General features: G+C 40.1%; 1 protein-coding gene across 2 annotated transcripts; it reads left to right on the top strand.

The window, feature by feature from the left end:
• Positions 1-10,081: 10,081 nt before the first annotated feature.
• On the top strand, positions 10,082-18,820 carry KIAA1586 (KIAA1586 ortholog). 2 transcript variants are annotated; one of them, XM_003254115.4, is made up of 4 exons: positions 10,082-10,352; positions 10,873-10,956; positions 14,359-14,439; positions 16,271-18,820. In XM_003254115.4, exons 1-4 carry the CDS (start codon positions 10,332-10,334, stop codon positions 18,446-18,448), a joined length of 2,364 nt encoding a protein of 787 aa, XP_003254163.1. In that variant the 5' UTR covers positions 10,082-10,331; the 3' UTR covers positions 18,449-18,820. The 2 variants fall into 2 exon arrangements, with proteins under 2 accessions (XP_003254163.1, XP_003254164.1); XM_003254116.4 differs by lacking the exon at positions 14,359-14,439.
• The last annotated feature ends 3,084 nt before the right edge of the window (positions 18,821-21,904 follow it).

The following is a 21,904-nucleotide window of genomic DNA, read 5'->3' as shown; positions in this document are numbered from 1 at the left end:
GATTCCGTGGGTTTTCTGCTTGCTCATATTTTTCATAGAGGACCAAGAAAGGGGCCTAGAAGTGACAATATTCCAAAACCAGACTGAAGTGTCTGCAGCTCCCCCATTCCCAGAAACACACCTAGAGTCATGGGCCTTGGGCATCTCCTATGACATTCATATAGGGAATGTCCTGTGAGTAGATGCCTTCCATAAGTCTTCTCCCTTTCCACCTGAACTTGTATTGGTGACAATAAAGGTATAATCTCCACTTAAATCTAGGGAGAGTAGATTTTGAATCAGGCCAAATGCAGATTTGAGAGTCATATTTAAAGAATTTCTAAACCTTCAGGAGAATAAGATACATTTAAGAAGGAATTTTGAATAGTCCTCAGTACTAAAAGTCTCAGTTTCCCTGATTTAAGCCAATTCGTGCATTTATTAGTATGTCCCTCAGAAACAAGCACTTGATTATAAAAAATGAACCAGAGAAGGCCAGAAAATGATGTAAGCTCTCTAGAGAATGATACATCTGAAGAACACAGGCATACCTCAGAGATATTGCAGGTTTGGTTCCAGACCCCTGCAATACAGTAAATATCACAACAAGCAAGTCACATGAATGTTTTGGCTTCCCAGTGCAAATAAAATTTATGTTTACACTATACTGTAGTGCAATAAATTATGTCTTTTAAAAGTACGTATCTTAACTTAAAAATACTTTATTGCAGCTGGGTGCAGTGGCTTATACCTATAATCTCAACACTTTGGGAGGCCAAGGTAGGAGGATCACTTGAAGCCAGGAGTTAGAGACCAACCTAGACAACAAAGCAAGACCCCAACCTTGTTTCTACAAAAAAACAAAGCAAAGAAACAAAAAAGTTTATTGCTTAAAAGTGATAACAATCATCAGAGCTTTCCATGAGTTGTAATCTTCTTGCTGGTGGGCGGTCTTATCTCCATGTCGATGGCTGCTGACTGATCAAAATGTTGGTTAGTGAAGGTTAAGGTATCCGTGGCAATTTTTCAAAATAAGACAGCAATGAAGTTTGCCATATTGATTATTTCATGAAAGATTTCCTTATGGCATGTGATGTTGTTTGATAGTATTTTAATGACAGTGGGACTTATTTTGAAATCAGTCAATCCTCTTAAACTCTGACATGGCTTTATTAGCTAAGTTTATGTAATATTCTAAATCCTTTGTTGTCATTTCAACAATGTGTACAGCATCTTCACCAGGAGTAGATTCCATCTCAAAAAACTACTTTCTTTGCTTATCCATAAGAAGCAACTCCTCATCTGTTCAAGTTTTATCATGAGATTGTAGCAATTCAGTCCCATCTCCAGGCTCCATATCTAATTCTAACTAAGATTAGAATTAGAATTAGAATTAACTCTAGAATTAATTTAACTCTTGCTATTTCCTCCACATCTTCAATGACTTCCTTCGCTGAAGTCCCAAACCCTAAAAGTCACCCATGAGGGTTGGAGTCAACTTTTTCCAAACTCTTGTTGATGTTGATATTTTGACCTCCTCCTGTAAATCACATATATTAATGGTATCTAGAATAGTTAATGCTTTCCAGAAGGTTTACAATTTACTTTGCCCAGATCCATCAGAGGAATCACTCTCAATGGCAGCTATAGTCTTATGAAGTGTATTTTTTTTTTTTCCCTGAGGCTGAGTTTTGCTCTTGTCACCCAGGCTAGAGTGCAGTGGCACAATCTCGGCTCACTAAAACCTCCACCTCCCAGGTTCAAGTGATTATCCTGCCTCAGCCTCCTGAGCAGCTGGGATTACAGGCCCCTGCCACCTTGCCCAGCTAATTATTGTATTTTTAGTAGAGATGGGGGTTTCACCATGTTGGCCAGGCTGGTCTTGAACTCCTGACTTCAGGTGATCCACCCGCCTAGGCCTTCCAAAGTGCTGGGATTACAGGCGTGAGCCACTGCACCCAGCCTGAAATGTATTTCTTAAATAATAAGACTCGAAAGTCAAAATTACTCCTTGATCCATGAGCTAAAGAATGGATGCTGTTTTAGCAGGCATGAAAACAACATTAATCTCTTTGTATATCTTTATAAGAGCTCTTAGATTACCAGCTGCATTGTCAATGAGCAGTAATATTTTGTAAGAAATCTTCGTATCTGAGCAATATGTCTCAACAGTGGACTTAAAATATTTAGTAAATGCTTCTGTAAACAAATGTACTGTCATCCAGGCTGTGTTGTTCTTCCTTTCCTTTTTTTTTTTTTTCTCCTGAGACTGAGTATTTCGCTCTTGTCACCCAGACTGGAGTGCAATGGCACGATCTTGGCTCACTGCAACCTCCACCTGGGGTTCAAGTGATTCTCCTGCCTCAGCCTCCCGAGTAGCTGGGACTACAGGCGTGTGCCACCATGCCCAGCTAATTTTTGTATTTTTAGTAGAGACGGGGTTTCACCATGTTGGCCAGGATGATCTCAATCTCTTGACCTCGTGATCTGCCTCCCAAAGTGCTGGGATTACAGGCATGAGCCACCACACCCAGCTTGTTTTTCCTTTTCTTGGAGGCAGTGACGGTGCTGAGAAAGCATCTCTTATGGAGCAGATGGGGTGGAGCGGGAGAGTGGTGGAGAAGGTTGGGGGAAGGAGAGAACAGAAGCTGCTGTAGAAAAGGAAAGAAGACCTCTTCCCTGTATCTCTATGAGACACATCTTCAGCTGCTGGAAAAAGGGCATGGAACTCAGTCACCCTTCAGAGCCCTGGTGAAGCCCCATTGCAAGAAAGAGAGAGAAAAAGAAAAAACAATTAGCCTGTAGGGAAATAGAACATTTATTGGGCTCATACCAACAGCTGGGAGAAAACTGGATCACTGGAAAGTCCCCACCCTGAGACTCAGGGGCACATTGCCTGAGATAGTCTTAATTAGAATAGAGAATGCCACCTGTCAGCCATGTGTGGTGGCTCATGCCTGTAATCCCAGTACTTTGGGAGGTGGGCAGATCCTTGAGCTCAAGAGTTCAAGACCAGCCTGGGCAATGTGGTAAAACCCTGTCTCTGTAGAAAAAAATACAAAAATTAGCCAGGCATGATGACATGTGTCTGTGGTCCCAGCTACTCGAAAGGCTGAGGTGGGGGAATTAATTGAGCATGGGTGGTTGAGGCTGCAGTCAGCCGTGATGCCACTGCACTCCATCCTAGGTGACAGAGCAAAACCCTGTCTCAATGACAAAAAAAAAGCATCAAATAACAGGTAAGGGCAATCTACCCCTGGACTGCTGGGAGAGGGGCAAGAGCTTGGGGGGGAGTGGCCTTTTCTAAGGAATACCAAAAAGAGAAGACCTAAAGTTTGAGGTTGCAGTAGACGCTGAAATAAATCCTCTAGTAAGGCAGCCCCCAGACTAAGCACAGAGCAATCTGAAGCCTGATGCGCAGTGAGAGAAGCATGACAACAATAAATTCCACACCTCACCCACCTCCTAATTAGACTGGTTCAACTCCACACACTAAAGGACTACCAGAAGGAAAGAAGTATTCATTTCGAGGCAGAAAACTATTAAACTGAGAGTTTTGATTTGGATCAAAATGAAGTATTGAGGACTGGATTTACTCTTCCAACTAAAACACTATATAAAATATATGAAACAGCAGCCCTCAACATATTGCATGTCAAACATTGAAGGACAGTGATCCTCAGAAGACAGAAAACCTTAAAATTGACCTAGCTTTTTCTTGGAGGAAGTTTCTAGGCCAAGAAGCAAGGAAGAGAAATCCAGGAATAGCCTGTTGGTCTCCCTAAGTTGAGTAGATAGACTTGAGAGTCCAGGGAAGTCAAGGTAGCTACAGCACACAGAGAAGACCACCAGAGAGGAGACAGTCAAAGAACTCCAGAGATCTGCAGAGGGTCTGCCTTGCAACTGAGTCTCATCAGCACATGTATGTGAGGAAAATATCCAATCAAGAGCAAACGCTGCACAGATTTCAGAGGATACTGCCTGCCAGATTTATGATTCCTGCTGAAAGCTTCAGGTGGGGAAGGACACATGGCTTGGAGTCCTTCCCTACCTCTGCCATCTGTTTCCATTTTCCACTGACTGAAAATCATCAGACTTTCAATCACCTCTTGAAGATACATTATTGCTATTGAATTTTTGCATTTGGCTTTCTAGACTATGCAGTCTGACAATTTGTACCTTTAATGGCAGAAGTTTCTCAACAATGAGCTGATCACATGACTCTATTAATCTTACTTTTTCCTGTTATATACTCCTCAGCAGTTTGATTGTTGTCCCCACAATGTGATTATAATGGGGTGTCCTCATAATGGGATTATCTTTATTAGGCTGCTACTGAATATGATTGGAACAAGAGGTGTGGGAAGTTATACAAATCTATTTTGAAAATTTTGAACATTCAGAATTTTGCTTTGACCTGGCTTCTTGCACTGTTCTTCTTCCATTATTCTTTTTCCTACAGCCTGGCTTAAGGGAGCCTAGGAGATATCAGACTTAATCCTGGTTAAGTTGTATAAAAATGCTTTTCTATGAAAGTATTTTTCTCCCTCTTACACCCAAATCCTCTTGACAAAAGCTCTGAGTGAAAGTAGGAAATAATTGGGAAAAAAAACATGAGGTTATAGTTAGTGAGATGAGACACACAGAGTGTGTAATAATCAAGGAAGAGCAAAAACTTTGGTACCCAAAGAGGTAAATTTTAGACTCCAGAAAAAGTGTGGGGGTGGGGGTTGAGGGGGGAAGAAATAATGATTTGTTTTTATTTTTAAGAACTCCCTGTGGAAGCCTTCTCCTCCTGAAAAAACAAAAATACTCTGTGAGCGGGTGGAGCAAGGTGGCAAGTAGAAGCCTCCACCGATCTTCCTTCCTGCAGGAATATCAAATTTTACAGCTATCTATACAAAAAAGCACTTTCATAAGAACCAAAAATGAGGTGGATGATCACAGTAACTGGTTTTACCTTCACAACACTGGAAGAGGCACTGAAGTGGATAGAAAAGACAGTCTCGAATTGCTGACACCACCCCTTCCCCATCCACCAGCAGTGGCCACATGGCATAGAGAATTGTGCACTTAGGGGAGGGAAAGCACAGCAATTGGAGGACTTTACATTGGAACTCAGTGCTGCCAACATGTAGCAGAACTCAGCCTGTGCCCACAGAGGGAGAATTTTAAAGAGCCCTAGCAAGAGGGTATTCACCTATCCCAGCAGTTGGAACTGAGTCTTGGCTAGCCTCGCAATCGCAGGCTACAGTGCTCTGCGATCCTAAATAAACGTGATAGGCTGTCTAGGCCACAAAGACTGCACCTTCTAGGTAAATTGTGGAGATACGCTGGGATTGGAGCCAGTGGATTTAAGGGACACATGACCAAGTCAGAGAGCAGTTGGTGCAGCTAAGGGAGTGCTTGCATCACCCCTGCCCCAACCCCAGGCAGCACAGCTTACAGGTCCAAAAGAGACCCCTTCCTTCTGTTTGAGGAAAAGAGAGGGAAAAGTAAAGAGGACTTTGCCTTGCAACTTGGATACCAGCTCAGCCACAGCAGGATTGGGTACTGGGTATCGGTCATGAGGCCCCTTTTCCAGGCCCTAGCTCCTGGACAGCATTTCTAGACACACCCTGGTCCAGAAGGGAACCCACTGCCTTGAAAGGAAGGACTCAGTCCTGGCAAGATTCATCACCTGCTGACTAAAGAGCTCTTGGGGCCTGAATTATCAGTAGTGGTAACCAAGTAGTACACGCTGTGGGCCTTGGGTGAGACTCTGAGAGGGGCTGGCTTCAGGTGTGACCCAGCCTATTCACAGCTGTGATGGCTACAGTGAGAAACTTCTTCTGCCTGAGAAAAGGAGAGGGAAGTATACAGGGTACTTTGTCTTGCAGCATAGGTACCAGCTTGACTACAGTGAGGAAGAGCACCAAGTGGGCTTGTGGGGTCCCAATCTCCAGGCCTTGGCTTGTGGATGGTATATCTAGCCCAGGGATGGACCGGCCCTGGGCTAGAGGGGAGTCCAGTGCCCTAAAGGGAGGACGGGTAGCATTCACCACAAGCTGACTAAAGAGCCCTTGTACATTAAGGGACCACTGGCGGTACTCAGGCAGTAATCCCTGTGGGCATGTGGTGGTAGTGTACACAGGGGGAGGCTCCTCTGCCTGGGAAAAAGGGAGCGAAGAGTGGGAAAGACTTAATCTTGTGGTTTCAGTGCCAGTGTAGCTGCAGTAGAATAGAGCCACCAGGTATATTTCTAAGGTTTCTGAATCTAGTCCCTGGGTCCTGGACATCATCTCTAGACCCACCTGGAGCTCAGGGGAACTTGCCACCCTGAAGGGAAGGAAATAAGACTGGCTGGCTTCACTACTTGTTGATTGCAGAGCTCTGGAGACTTCAGCAAACATAGGAGGCAGCCAGGTAGTGGTTACAGCAGGCCGTAGGTAAGACTCAGTACTACGCTCACTTCAGGTTTGACCCAGTCCAGTCCCAGTAGTGGTGGCCACAGCAATGCTTATGTCACCCCTCATCTAGCTTCAGGAAGCTCAGCACAGAGGGAGGGACTCTGTTTGGGAGAAAATAAGGGAAGAGAGCAAGAGTCTTTGTCTGGTAATCCAGATAATTTTTCCGGATCTAATTCAAGACCCCCAAGGTGGTACCTCTATGAGTCTGCAAGAACTACAGTGTTAGTGGGCTTCAGGTGCCCTTAATGTAGTGCATCCAAACTGGTAAAGAGGAAGTCAAACTGTTGCTGTTTGCTGATGATATGATCATATACCTAGAAAACCCTAAAGACCCATCCAAAAAGCTCCTGGAACTGGTAAATGAATTCAGTAAAGTTTCAGGATACAAAATTAATGTCCACAAATCAGTAGCTCTGCTATACACCAACAGCAACCAAGCTGAGAATCAAATCAAGAACTCAACCCCTTTTACAACAGCTATAAAAATTAAATAAATAAATAAAATAAGGTACTTAAGAACATACCTAACCAAGGAGGTGAAAGACCTCTACAAGGAAAACTACGAAACACTGCTGAAAGAAATTATAGACGACACAAACAAATGGAAACACATCCCATGCTCATGGATGGATAGAATCAATATTGTGAAAATGATCATACTGCCAAAAGCAATCTACAAACTCAAGGCAATTCCCATCAAAATACTACCATCTTTTTTCACAGAACTAGGAAAAACAATCCTAAAATTCATATGGAACCAAAAAAAGCCCACATAGCCAAAGCAAGACTAAGCACAAACAAGAAATCTAGAGGCATCACATTACCCAACTTCAAACTATATACAAAGCCATAGTCATCAAAACAGTGTAGTGCTGGTATAAAAATAGGCACATAGACCAACAGAACAGAATAGAAACCCAGAAATAAAGCCAAATACTTGTGGCCAACTGATCTTCGGCAAAGCAAACAAAAACATAAAGTGGGGAAAGGACACCCTTTTCAACAAATGATGCTGGGATAATTGGTGACCCACATGTAGAAGAATTAAACTGGATCCTCATCTCTCACCTTATACAAAAATCAACTCAAGATGCATCGAAGACTTAAATCTAAGACCTGAAACCATAAAAATTGTACAAGATAACACCGGAAAAAACCTAGACATTGGCTTAGGCAAAGATTTCATGACCAAGAACCCAAAAGCAAATGCAACAGAAACAAAGATAAACAGGACTTAATTAAACTAAAAAGCTTCTGCACAGCAAAGAAATAATCAGCAGAGTTAACAGACGACCCACAGAGTGGGAAAAAATCTTCACAATCTATACATCTGACAAAGGACTAATATCCAGAATCTACAAAGAACTCAAACAAATCAGCAAGAAAAAAAACAACCCCATCAAAAAGTGGGCTTAGGACATGAATAGACAACTCTCAAAAGAAGATATGCAAATGGCCAACAAACATGTGGAAAAAGTGCTCAACACGGCTAATTGTCAGGAAAATGTAAATCAAAACTACAGTGCGATTCCACCTTACTCCTGCAAGAATGGCCATAATCAAAAAATCAAAAAATAATAGATGTTGGCATGGATGTGGTGAAAACACTTTTACACTGTTAGTGGAAATGTAAACTAGTACAACCATTATGGAAAACAGTGTGGATATTCCTTAAAGAACTAAAAGTAGATCTACCATTTAATCCAGCAATCTTACTATTAGGAAAAGCAATAATCACAGAAAAATAAGTCATTATACAAAAAAGATTCTTGCACACACATATTTATAGCAGCATAATTTGTAATTGCAAAAATATAGAACCAGGCTAAATGCCCATCAATCAACAAGAGGATAAAGAAAATGGTGTATATACACATACACACACACACACCCCATGGAATAGTACTCAGCCATAAAAAGGAGCAAATAACGGTATTCACAGCAACCTGGATGGAACTGGAGACTATTATTCTAAGTGATGTAACTCAGGAATGGAAAATCAAATGTTGTATGTTCTCACTCATAAGTGGAAGCTAAGCTATGAAGACACAAAGGCATAAGAATGACACATAGGACTTTGGGGACTCAGGAAAGGGTGGGAGGGGGTGAGGGATTAAAGACATTGGGTACAGGGTACACTGCTTGGGTTATGGGTGCACCAAAATCTCAGAAACCACCACTAAAGAACTTATGCATGTAACCGAACACCACCTGCTTCCTAAAAACCTATTGAAATAAAAAATATATTTTTATAAAAAAGAAAAAAATGCCCATACTACCCATACTACCCAAAACAATCTACAGATTGAATCCAATCCCCATCAAAATACCAATGACATTCTTCACAGAAACAGAATAAACAATTCTAAAATTTATGTGGAACTACAAAAGACTGAGAATAATAGCAAAAGCTAACCTGAGCAAAAAGAACAAAACTGGAGGAATCACATTACCTGACTTCAAATTCTACTACAGAGCTATAGTAACCAAAACAGCATGGTACTGGTATAAAAACAGACACATAGACAAATGGAACAGAATACAGTACCCAGAAATAAATCCACACACTTAGGGCATGGCTACACATAGGAAGGGGTTTCTGAGCACAATACTCTGTATGTGTTAACTTTGTAGTTTTGAAGTTAACAAGACCCTGGGCTCGCTCTGCAGTCCATATGCGATGTTGAACCCTTTACACACAGCACTAGACGGTTTTGAACCTATCAAAACACCGCTTCACTTAAATTTCACCAACTCCTTAAAATCCTAGTAAGTCTATGTTTTCCTTTGTTCCTATGTTTTCCTTTTTTCCCACTTTGTGGGTTGTCTGTTTACTCTGCTGATTATTTCTTTTGTTGTGCAGAAGCTTTTTAGTTTAATTAAGTTCAGTCTATTTATCTTTGTTTCTGTTGCATTTGCTTTTGGGTTCTTCATCGCGAAGTCTTTGCCTAAGCCAATGTCTAGAAGGTACTTTCCGGTGTTATCTTGAACAATTTTTATGACTTCAGGTCTTAGATTTAAGTCTTCAATGCATCTTGTGTTGATTTTTGTGTAAGGTGAGAGATGAGGATCCAGTTTAATTCTTCTACATGTGGGTCACCAATTATCCCAGCACCATTTGTTGAAAAGGGTGTCCTTTCCCCACTTTATATTTTTGTTTGCTTTGCTGAAGATCAGTTGGCTAATCAGATACCTCACAGCTCCTCTCTTGTATAATTTTGTGCATTGTAGGTCAGGGTCAAAATGATAGAGGTGATTTTCTGGGACTACAGACTTGTCAATAACAGGTGGTCCTAGGCTGATAGAGGTAAAAAAATAAAAGCTTTAAAAGAATGTTCTCTGTTAAAATTTGCTTTCATACATGTCATGTTTAAAATCATTTGTGAATAAATGTTAAAATAAAAAGGTGAGCCACGATTTTGGTAAGACAATTTCTGAGCAAATCACACACAATTTTTTTTCATTCCCATTGATCTATTACATAGACCAATATTTGGTTGTGAAAAAGTGAGAGAAAGAATTCGGCTATTTTATTTTAGTAGAGCAACAGCGAAGGCAGTCCTTTTCCATTCTTCACCCACGCGCGGGGCAGTCGCGCGGCGCGGTCGCCCGGCGGGTAGGAATTACCATCCCAGCATCCTGCGCGGCGCGGGGAAGGAAGCCCGGGAATGAGAGAAAGCGACTCCGGGGGCATAGCGGGCCAGTGAGGGCCGCCCCTCTTTTGAAGCGGTTTTCGTCTCTTTCCGCCGGTGGCCTCCGAGCTCACGCAGGGGCGGGTCCCGGTAGCGCGAGGCGGTGCAGGGCGGGAAGGGGATTCGTGGCGGCGGAGGCGGCAGGGACAACAGCGACGGCGGCGGCAGGGACAGCAGGAGCAGTGGTGCTGTCAGCGCGGCGGTCGGAGACATGGGAGACCCGGGGTCGGAGGTGAGTAGTCGAGTGAGGGTCCTGGCGTTCTCAGAGGCGAACCGCGAAGGGTTTGTGTTTTCTGCGGTCTGAGGCCTGGTGCTCCGTCGCAGCCTCGGGGCGATACCTCTTCAGTGTCTTGGGCCGAGGCCAGTTCTGGGGCCTGGTGCGTGTCTGAGTGAGGAACCCGCAGCAGCAATGGCCGCCCGCCCCCCGCGGCATGGGCCCCGGCTGGGCCAGTGAGAGCGACGTTTTAAGGCAGGATTGCCCTTCGGTATTGAGCTTGCGTTCCTCCTTCTGGAGTAGATAAGGGGAATTCTGAGAGGCTGGTAACGCGTTTTCAGCGTTGGGTCCCTGCAGCTCCGCACACGCTGTGGCAGGAGCCAACTGCTCGAGTTCTGTTCCTAGTCGGGTTTCCGTGCAGTTGTGCTCAGTTCGTTTTCCTCAAGCGCTCTCTGTTTTTAATTGTTCCTTTCGGAAACGCTCTCTTCCTACAAGAATGTGGCTGAACAGATAAGCATGTTTTGGCTTGTTTTTATAGATAATAGAATCTGTCCCTCCAGCTGGCCCTGAGGCATCTGAGTCAACAACGGATGAAAATGAAGACGACATTCAGTTTGTCAGTGTAAGTAGCCGTGATGATTGGGTTTTTCCCAGAGTAAAAGACTATGGTGGGCCATTATGTAATTTTACCTCACCTGGTCATTTAATGTTTATGAGTGTCTAATACATACTGGACACCGTGGAGCATGGCACAGGATTGGGAGATTTACCAAAAGAGCTATCTGAGCCACCCCCGTAGCCATCACAAAGAGCATTTCCTAAAGAACGTGCTGTACACTTAATCTCGCCCCCTGCCTTTGGTTTAGACTTAGATAAAACGCTGGTGTCTAAAACGCTGTATTGAAATGGAGCAAGAGTAACTTCTAAAGGCGACACGGAGGAAGGAGCTGCTAATGATGAGCAAGGATGTAGAAAACAGGAAGGGTTGTGAGAGCCCAGAATCTTAGCGTTATGGTGCTTCTAACATGAAGGCAAATAGCTTGAAGATTTCTCTAACCTCTGAGATCATCATGTTACAGCATAGTACAGTTGATGCTCATAATGAAGAATCCTACATCACTGGGAACATGCTCTATTTTTCTGAGTTTCTTCCCTTTGGGACAGTAGTTTTCAAGCCTTAGTAAGTATAAACAGGCAGATTCCTGGGCCCCACTGCAGACCTACGGAATCAGAATTTCAAGGCGGGAGCCTAGGAATCTTCATTTTCAGACAAGTGCAGGGACATAAGGATTTCTGAGCACACTTTGTACAGCATGGGTTTCCAAAGCAGAAGGGAGTGTTTTATGATGTATTTTGGGGTGATTTTCATCCATAATTGTTGGAGTTTTAGAAAGGCTTTGTGTAAAGTGGTATCTCAGCTAGCTAGGCAGAAAACAGTTCTGTCCCAAACTCCTCTTTTGGAATGCCGTAGTTAGTTGCAGTTTGGTATTCAAGCTGTAGAATTTTTCTTTAATGGAGTGTCTGTCTAATGTTTCTATGTTTTTTAGTTTTTGTAGGTTTAGGGCGACTTTGTAAGTCACTTGTTTTTTAAATTAAAATTCCCTCCCTAAACATTGTTTTGTTAACATCGTTGTTTGTTTTTCGTGTTTTGTGTAGAAGTTCTTTACCCTGTCACTTTCTGGACCTATTTCCCAATTAATAGTGTGTGTATGTTTTGTTCCTGACATTTGGAACCTTTCTAAATATTGATGGTACCAAGGGAGATTGTATGCTGACTCTGCCTTCACTGTTGTTATGGAGTAAGCAACGTAACTTGAAATCGAAGAGCAATGGTTTCTGTTTTTGTATCGAAAAACATTTGGGAAGAGGATTTCATGGGTCTTTAGGAAAAATAATTTTGGTTTCTCTTAACTGGTATAAAAACAGGAATGATTGGGACAGATGATGAGTTTTTTGTGCATCTGTATGTAGAAGTGACACATGTCTGATTGATGATCTATGTGCCATTGAGAAAGTATGTAGAAGTGACACACGTCTGATTCATGATCCATGTACTGTTGAGAAACACAGATGGGATGTACAAAATTATGTTTGGAAAAGTAAATAGGTATAGATTTGTGTAATATCCTGAGGAATAAATCATTATATTTTAAATTCTGAGTTAATATATAGGCTGTGTTTAGCTGAGGTTTAAAACTCTTACTTTAAATTTTATTTTAAATATAAAAATCCTTCTACATCTTTTCATACAATATTTTGTATATCCAGCGTGATAGAACCCTTTATATTTAACCCTGTTCAAAATAGAAGATCAAAGGTTTGACAGCTCTTATATGGAGAAGTGAATTACATGCTGTCAGTGTAATTGCAGTACCAGGAAGAATGTAGTAAAACATCCCTGTTGCATTTCAGTGGTGCCACGTAAAAGACAATGATAACTTAATTCCACTTTGAAATACACTCAGAGACAACTTTCCTTTGTAACCCCATCCTATACTGGGCTCTACCAGGATATGCTTATTTCTCTGTGTTTTTTATAGTACCATCCAGTAAAGATGCAATGCTGCTGGGTATAGTTCTCCGCTTGTGGGTTCTTCAGATTAAAAGAAAAAAAAGTTTGTTACTTCTTGATATACTCTAGTTTGGATTCCTTAGTCTTTTCATATAAATGTTGATTATCCAGCCTTCATTCTGCGTTGTGGCACAGAATCCTCTTTGTGTTCTGTCATGTACCTAGCCTCCAAAATAAACAATATGCTGAAAGAAAGGAATGATAAAAGATTTGGGGATACAAAAAGAGTCCTTATCTTAATGTAAATTTTATTGAAATATAGTACATATACAGGGAAGTTTACTTCCTCCTTGCCATCACTGTTTTTGTACCACATTACCATTTGTCTAGATTGATTATCTTGTTTGTATTCTTTCCACATACTCCCCTATGTGGTTAACCTTCTTGAAACAGCTCTAATAATGTTCCCATCTTGATGTTATTTATTGATTCCTTTGCCTACAGAATAAAATCTAGGCTTTTGACTAGGGCATTTATGGCCTGGTCTATGATGAGGGTAGTGTATATGTAAAGAAAGGATCAAGAAGACTCAGAGTTTGATGTTTGGCTGTATAGTGATGTGGAGGATAAAGCAGGATTATCAAAGAACTGCGTTATTTTGAACTTAGCTACCTAAGGGATTACTGATAATCATTTCAGTTAAAAAAAAATTGTACTATGAAATCTGTATCTTTTTTTTTTAATGAGGTAGGGCCAGGGGGTGGGTTTTTCACTATGTTGCCCAGGCTGGACTTGAACTCCTGGGCTCAAGTGATCCTCCTGCCTCAGCCTCCTGAGCAGCTGAGACTGGCACTGTGCCTAGCTGAAATCTGTATCTTTTTAAATCAATGTCTGTGCTATTTCCCATTTTGAAAGGAATCTACATGGCTTTATTCCTCTATATAGATTTAGGCTCTTTGGGTTTTGTCATTATTACGTTTTTGTTTTTCCTTTTTACTAGCAGGAACATTATTACAAATTCATGTACTCTGACTCTTTTCCCGTGCCTCTTTTTTCTTTTTTTTTTTTATTAAGACAGTGTCTTGCTCTAAATTGTATCTAGGCTAGAATGTGATGGCATAATTATAGCTCACTGTAGCCCCAACTTCCTGGGCTCCAGTGATCCTCTCACCTCAGCCTCCCAAGTAGCTGGGATTACAGGTGTGAGCCACCGCACCCATCTGATTTTTTATTTTTGTAGAGTTGGGGTCTCACTGTGTTGCCCAGGCTGGTCTTGAATTTCTGGGCTCAAGTGATCCTCCTGTCTTGGCCTCCCAGTGTGCCAGGATTACAGATGTGAGCCACTGCTCCCAGCCCCTTTGTCCCTTTTGTTTCTAATTATTCTGTGCCACTTGCAAGATTTTCTCAAGAATCTTTGCCAATTCCAACTAAAAAATCTCCCACTGATTGTTAAATTTAAGTTTAATTTGAATGATTGTTCATGACTTATAAATTTGCCCACTTCCTTTTTAGGAAGGACCATCGAGACCTGTTCTTGAATACATCGATCTGGTCTGTGGTGATGATGAAAACCCTAGCACCTATTATAGTGATGTAAGCACATTATATTTGTGTTTGTTCAGTTTTCTTATTAAGTGCAATAGTGTGTTGGAGGTGGCTTGAACTGGATCATAAGAACTAATTGTTGGCCAGGCATGGTGGCTCTTGCCTGTAATCCCAGCACTTTGGGAGGCCGAGGCGGTTGGATCACTTGAGGCCAGGAGTTCGAGACCAGCCTGGCCAATAAGGTGAAACCCCTGTCTCTACTAAAAATACAAAAAATTAGCTGGGCATGGTGGCACGTGCCTGTAATCCCAGCTACTTGGGAGGCTGAGGCAGGAGAACCTGGGAGGTGAAGGTTGCAGTGAGCCGAGATCATGCCATTGTGCTCCACCCTGGGCAACAGGGCAAGACTCCGTCTCAAAATAAAGAAAAATCTAATTGTTAAACTTTCAGGAATTTTGTGAGCTGATTGTAAACATTAACAGTTATTACAAATTAAAGTATATAAATGCACAAGTACATAAATGATCATTATATTTAATACATCATTTCCTACTTAATACATCATTTCCTACTATCTGTACACTTGAGGTTGTTTGCATCTATTGGTAGAAATACTATTAATACATAATAATTTCCTGCTGCAGTATTGATAGAACATTACCCCATTGTAATCAGTAAAATACAAACTAGAGTTTGATTTATTATTTGTTGATTAAACTTAAGAAAGTGAAGGATAGAATGTTAATGCAGATTAAATTTCAAAGTGTGATGTGTCTCTCCTAGACTAAATGCAATACAAAAAAATTGAGGAAGTTGCTTTGCAATATTCCAAAACTCGGCCAGGCATGGTGGCTCACACCTGTAATCCCAGCACTTTGGGAGGCCAAGGCTGGCAGATCACTTGAGGTCAGGAGTTTGAGACCAGCCTGCCCTGTAGTGAAACCTTATCTCTACCAAAGATCAAAAACTAGCCGGGCATGGTGGTGCATGCCTATAGTCCCAATTAATTAGCCGGGTGTTGTGGTGTGTGCCTGTAATTTCAGCTACTTGGGAGGCGGAGACATGAGAATTGCTTGAACCTGGGAGGTGGAGGTTATGGTGAGCTGAGATCATGCCACTGCACTCCAGCTTGGGTGACAGAGCGAGACTCTGTCTCAAAAAAAAAAATTGTTTTTTAAACTCTTCACTAGTTCAGAAAGATGTTGATGTCATTGATGAATGAGTGAAACTCTAATATATGTCTTTATTGTTTCACTTTCATCTTATTCATTAATGTAATTGAAAATATTATCCACCCTTCATGTTGCTACTACAGTCAGCCCTTCATATACTGTGGGTTCCACTTCCGTGGATTCAGCCAACTGTAGATGGAAAATATTTTTTAAAATAATAAATAAAAATACAATAATAGACACATTAAAAAGTAATACATTATCAAAACTATTTTATGGCATTGATATTATATTAGGTATTAAAAATAATCCAGAAATGACTTCAAGTATAGAGGAGGATATGCAAAGGTTGAGTGCAAATACTTCATTTTATGTAAGGGACTTGAGCATGGGAGGATTTTGGTATGGGGAGATGCAAATAGCCTACTCATTTGCAAATCATATGACCAACCTTTTTGCTAATTGAATGATAATAATTCATAGTCAAATTTTGTGAAACTTGTTGGTTGTAGAATTTTAAAAACTAATAGTGGGTTTTTCAAGAAATAGCAAGTCATATTGATATTATAGATATAAACTGAAAATCAGGTTAAATATTTAAGTTTAAAATGTATTTCCAAAATTAGATAAAGAATCACTAAGAGAACTTTTACATTGACCCTTAAAGTGTTATGAATTTTACTTACATATGTAAAATTATTTTTCAGATTCTGTTTCCTAAAATGCCAAAACGACAGGGTGGTTTTTTGCATTTTTTAAATATGAAGAAGGTGAAAACAGACACAGAAAATAAGGAAGTGAGCAAAAATCATTGTGGATTGTCTAAGGCAAAGGAACCACATTTCAAGTATATTGAACAACCAATCATTGAAGAAAAGCCATCACGTTCATCAAAGAAAGAAATAGATAATCTTGTGCTTCCAGATTGTTGGAATGAAAAACAAGCATTTATGTTTACAGAACAATACAAATGGCTTGAAATAAAAGAAGGTAAATTAGGATGTAAGGATTGTTCGACAGTTCGGCATTTGGGATCGAAAGCAGAAAAGCATGTCCATGTGTCCAAGGAATGGATTGCATATTTAGTAACCCCTAATGGCAGTAATAAAATTACTAGGCAAGCTTCTCTACGAAAAAAAATTAGGGAACATGATGTTTCTAAAGCCCATGGTAAAATTCAGGATTTGTTAAAGGAATCAACTAATGATTCAATTTCTAATTTAGTGCATAAACAAAATAATAAAAATATTGATGCTACTGTAAAAGTTTTCAATACTGTTTACAGTTTAGTAAAACGTAACAGACCTTTATCTGATATTGAGGGGGCAAGAGAATTACAGGAAAAACATGGAGAGGTAAATTGTTTAAATACACGTTACAGTGCAACAAGAATAGCAGAACATATTGCAAAAGAAATGAAGATGAAGATATTTAAGAATATTATAGAAGAGAATGCCAAAATCTGTATCATAATTGATGAGGCATCTACAGTTTCAAAGAAAAGCACCCTAGTGATTTATCTCCAGTGCACAATTCAGTCAGCTCCTGCACCTGTTATGTTATTTGTGGCTTTAAAAGAATTGGTGTCAACTACAGCAGAGTGTATTGTCAATACATTATTGACTACTTTAAATGATTGTGGTTTTACAAATGAATATTTGAAAGCAAACTTAATTGCATTTTGTTCTGATGGTGCTAATACAATCCTGGGAAGAAAGTCTGGAGTAGCTACAAAATTGTTAGAAAATTTTCCCGAAATCATCATTTGGAACTGTTTAAATCATCGATTACAATTGTCACTTGATGATTCTATATCCGAAATAAAACAAATTAATCATTTAAAAATATTTCTTGATAAAATTTATTCTATTTATCATCAACCTAATAAAAATCAAACCAAGCTTCTAGGAACTGTAGCTAAAGAACTTGAAACTGAAATTATTAAAATTGGTCGGGTAATGGGACCAAGATGGGCGGCATGTAGTTTACAAGCTGCTACTGCTGTATGGCATGCATATCCTATATTATATACGCATTTTTCTCATTCTTACTCTGGTTTGGCAAAGAGATTAGCTAACATTAATTTCTTACAAGACCTTGCTTTAATGATTGACATTCTTGAAGAATTTTCAATACTTTCAACTGCGTTACAGTCAAAATCAACTAATATTCAGAAAGCACAAAAATTGATCAAACGTACCATAAGAGCTTTGGAAAATTTAAAAATTGGTACTGGAAAGTATGAATCTCAAATTGAAGATTTGATCAAGTCAGATAAGTTTAAAGATATTCCATTTAATAAAAACAATAAATTTAATGCTCTTCCTAGGAATATATTACTAGACAATATAATTCAGCACATGAACCTACGCCTTTTATCTGACAGAAACCATGAAAATATTTTTAATTACTTTGATCTGCTAGAACCTTCTACATGGCCTTATGAAGAAATAACTTCACCATGGATAGCTGGTGAAAAAACATTATTTCATTTGTGTAAAATCTTAAAATATGAAGTTGATTTGAATGATTTTCGGGAATTTGTAAATAATAATATAAAATCAAACAATGTTTCAATTCCTACAACTATATACAAAGCTAAAAAGATAGTTAGCACCGTTGCAATCAATAGTGCTGAAGCTGAAAGGGGTTTCAATTTAATGAACATAATTTGTACAAGAGTGAGAAATAGTTTAACAATAGATCATGTATCAGATTTAATGACAATAAATTTATTGGGGAAAGAATTAGCAGATTGGGATGCAACACCATTTGTAAAATCTTGGTCAAATTGCAACCACAGGTTGGCTACAGATACAAGAGTTCGGCAAAAGTCAACAAAAGTCTTCCATGAGAATCAATTGGCTATATGGAACTTACAATAGAATATTGTATATGTTTTTTATCATCTGTAAATTATGTACTACACATCCTTTATATACATAAAGGCTTTTTTTTTTTTTTTTTTTTTTTGGAAAGCCAGTTAAACTTTTATCAGCATGTTGCTGTTTAAAAGGCGTTCTTTAAGAAGATAACCTTGAAGATTGGTTTTAGGAGCTATGGTTTTTTAGAGATTGGCCCATGTTTGCTAGAGTGGGTCATAATACATATTCCATGAAGTTCTGTACAGAACAAACACTGTTTATAATTTTGTACTGTTTTACTTTAAGTAAGGTTGCAAAAAATAGCAGGACTCAGATAAGTTCTAAACCCTGGAGGTTATAGTAAATAAAAGAGAAATGGAATAAAAACTGTAAGCCTTTTGGCTCTTGTCTTTCTCATTTCCATATCTGTGCTATCTAGTATGGTAGCCACTAGCTACATGTGGCTGATCAGCTTAGGACTAAAAGTAAAATTTTAATTTATTTACTTTTACTTAAATATAAAAACTGAAACAATGTAAAATATTTTTCTGCTTAGCTTCACTGTTTTTCAGGAATACATTTTACTCTGTTACCTTGCATAAGATATGGTTGTTGCAGTGCGCCTGTCAAACTTGTGTGTCATTTCCAATATTGAATATAAACATATTGCTGATAGATATGATACTGCTGTCAGCAGATGGATTCAATGCAAGTTATTTTTTCTATGAATTGATGTAACATCATTATCTGAATATTTTATGCAGACAACAGGAATTACAGTGATTCCTGTGTAAATTGTAACTGGTAATTGAAATACTTATTTTAATCATGATTAAATTATTTTTCTAGTTTACACATGAATATGAGCAAATTTTTAAATTTAAAATGAAGGCATACTGAAAAAGAATCAAGTGGAGATGCAGAACCTAGTACAACAACTGGAACAGTAAACAGACTCAAAGAAGGTATGTTGCAGATTTGACAATGAATGGCAATTGCAATTTGCTGTGGCAGAGCGAAACAACCTGCTATTTAAGAAACAATTAAAGTAGGAAAATTGAGACTTCAGCAGATGCAAAATGAGTTGGGTAAATTATATTTCATATGCCAAAAAGAATCAATGGAATTTAGTCACCTAAAATCAGAATTAACCAGAATTTTTAAAAACAATTTTAGAAGGAACTAAGGTTGTAAGTTTGGCCAGATGTAAAATAGCTGAGATTCTTTTTTTTTTTTCCAAGAACAAGTTTCACTCTTGTTGCCCAGGCTGGAGTGCAATGGCGCAATCTTGGCTCACTGCAACCTCCGCCTCCTGGGTTCAAGCGATTCTCCTGCCTCAGCCTCCCGAGTAGCTAGGTTTACAGGAGTGTGCCACCACGCCTGGCAAATTTTTTTTTTTTTTGAGACAGAGTCTCATTGTGTCACCCAGGCTGGAGTGCAGTGGTGCAATCTCGGCTCACTGCAACTTCCACCTCCTGGGTTCAAGCGATTCTTCTGCCTCAGCCTCCCAAGTGGCTGGGATTACAGGCGTCTGCCACCAAGCCCAGCTAATTTTTTGTATTTTTAATAGAGACGGGGTTCCGCCTTGTTGGCCAGGTTGGTCTCAAACTCCTGACCTCAGGTGATCCTCCTGCCTCGGCCTCCCAAAGTACTGGGATTACAGGAGTGAGCCACCATGCTCAGCAAAATAGCTGAGATTCTTGAGTGAAAGAATTAGGTTGTTTTTTTTTTTTTTTTTGGATGGGAGAGGGGAGAGTCCTGCTATGTCACCCAGGCTGGACTGCAGCGGCTCACTGCAGCCTCTTCCTCCTGGGCTCAAGCAGTCCTCCCACCTCGGCCCCCTGAGTAGCTGGGAATACAGGTACGTGCCACCACACCCAGCTAGTTTTTATGTCTTTTTGTAGAGATGGGGTTTTGCCATGTTGCCCAGGCTGGTATTGGACTCCTGGGCTCAAGCAGCCTTCCTGCCTTGGCCTCCCAAAGTGCTGGGATTATAGGCATGAACCACCATGCCTGGCCAAGAACTAGTTTTAAATGGATAAATGAAATTATTTCAGTTGAAGAAATTGTTAGAAAATTAAGAATAAAAGCCTAAATAAGATGTTTTATTAAAAAGTACAAGGCCTTGCTGGGCACGGTGGCTCATGCCTATAATCCCAGCACTTTGGGAGGCTGAAGCAGGTGGATCACGAGGTTAGGAGATTGAAACCATCCTAGCTAATATGGTGAAACCCCATCTCTACTAAAAATACAAAAAATTATCCAGGTGTGATGGCACACACCTGTAGTCCCAGCTACTCGGGAGGCTGGGGCAGGAGAATCGCTTGAACCCAGGAGGCGGAGGTTGCAGTGAGCAGAGATCACACCACTGAACTCCAGCCTGGGCGACAGAGCAAGACTTTGTCTCAAAAAAAAAAAAAAAAAAAAAAGTACAAGGCCTTTAGTTCAGCACCAAACAATTGCTCTTAGAATATAGGACCTAGCAATATTAAAGATTAATTGATCCTAAATCTGAAAAATCATAAGTACATTTCTGTAGTTTTAGAACAGTTTCATAATTTGAGAAACTAGCCAACTAACACTACATTGTGTCTCATAGGACTTAATTATGAAGAAATAATTTCAATTTATGGCCCCAAAAGTCAAATTTATGGCCAGGTGCAGTGGCTCACACGTGTAATCCTAGCACTTTGGGAGGCCGAGGCAGGTGGATCACCTGAGGTCAGGAGTTTGAGACCAGCCTGACCAACAAGGTGAAACCCCGCCTCTACTAAAAATACAAAACTTAGCCAGGCATGGTGGCAGGTGCCTGTAGTCCCAGCTACTCAGGAGGCTGAGACTGGAGAATTGCTTGAACCTGGGAGGCAGAGGTTGCAGTGAGCTAAAATTGCACCACTGCACTCCTGCCTGAGCGACGGAGTGAGACTCCAAGTCAAAAAAAAAAAAAAAAAGGCAAATTTATGCAGCTGTTTTTTTATAATTAATTTTAATTATTATTATTATTATTTTTTGAGACAGGGTCTTTCTTTGTTGCCCAGGCAGTGGCATGATCATGGCTCACTGCAACCTCTGCTTTTAGGCTCAAGCAGTCCTCCCACCTCAGCTTCCCAAGTATTCGGGATTACAGGCACACACCACCACAATTGGCTAGTGTTTGTATTTTTGGTAGAGACAGGGTTTCCCCATGATGCCCAGGCTGGCCTCGAACTCCCTGGTTCAAGTGATCCACCCGCCTTAGCCTCCCAAAATGCCGATATTACAGGTGTGAGTCACCGCGCCCATCTCATGCAGCTTTTAAAATCTCTACGTATGTTATAGCAGTTTCAGCTAGATGAGGAAAAAAGCATTTTCTGTCACAATAAATGGCACTCCAGCTAAGTTAGGTTAAAAAAAATCAGATTTCATTAGAATTTTAAAACAAACTTGATGTTTCTGTTATTTCTTCATTCCACTAAATGATATGGTTTGAAAATATTT

Source organism: Nomascus leucogenys, chromosome 22a, assembly GCF_006542625.1.
Source record: "Nomascus leucogenys isolate Asia chromosome 22a, Asia_NLE_v1, whole genome shotgun sequence".
NCBI lineage: Eukaryota > Metazoa > Chordata > Mammalia > Primates > Hylobatidae > Nomascus > Nomascus leucogenys.
This window is presented reverse-complemented; position numbering and strand designations above follow the sequence as displayed.

Excerpts from the sequence above, each read along its gene's own strand:
- KIAA1586 (XM_003254115.4), top strand. The coding sequence starts at position 10,332 with ATGGGAGACCCGGGGTCGGAG. Across the intron at positions 10,353-10,872 it reads TGGGAGACCCGGGGTCGGAG|ATAATAGAATCTGTCCCTCC; the intron begins GTGAGTAGTCGA and ends TTGTTTTTATAG. Across the intron at positions 10,957-14,358 it reads ACGACATTCAGTTTGTCAGT|GAAGGACCATCGAGACCTGT; the intron begins GTAAGTAGCCGT and ends CTTCCTTTTTAG.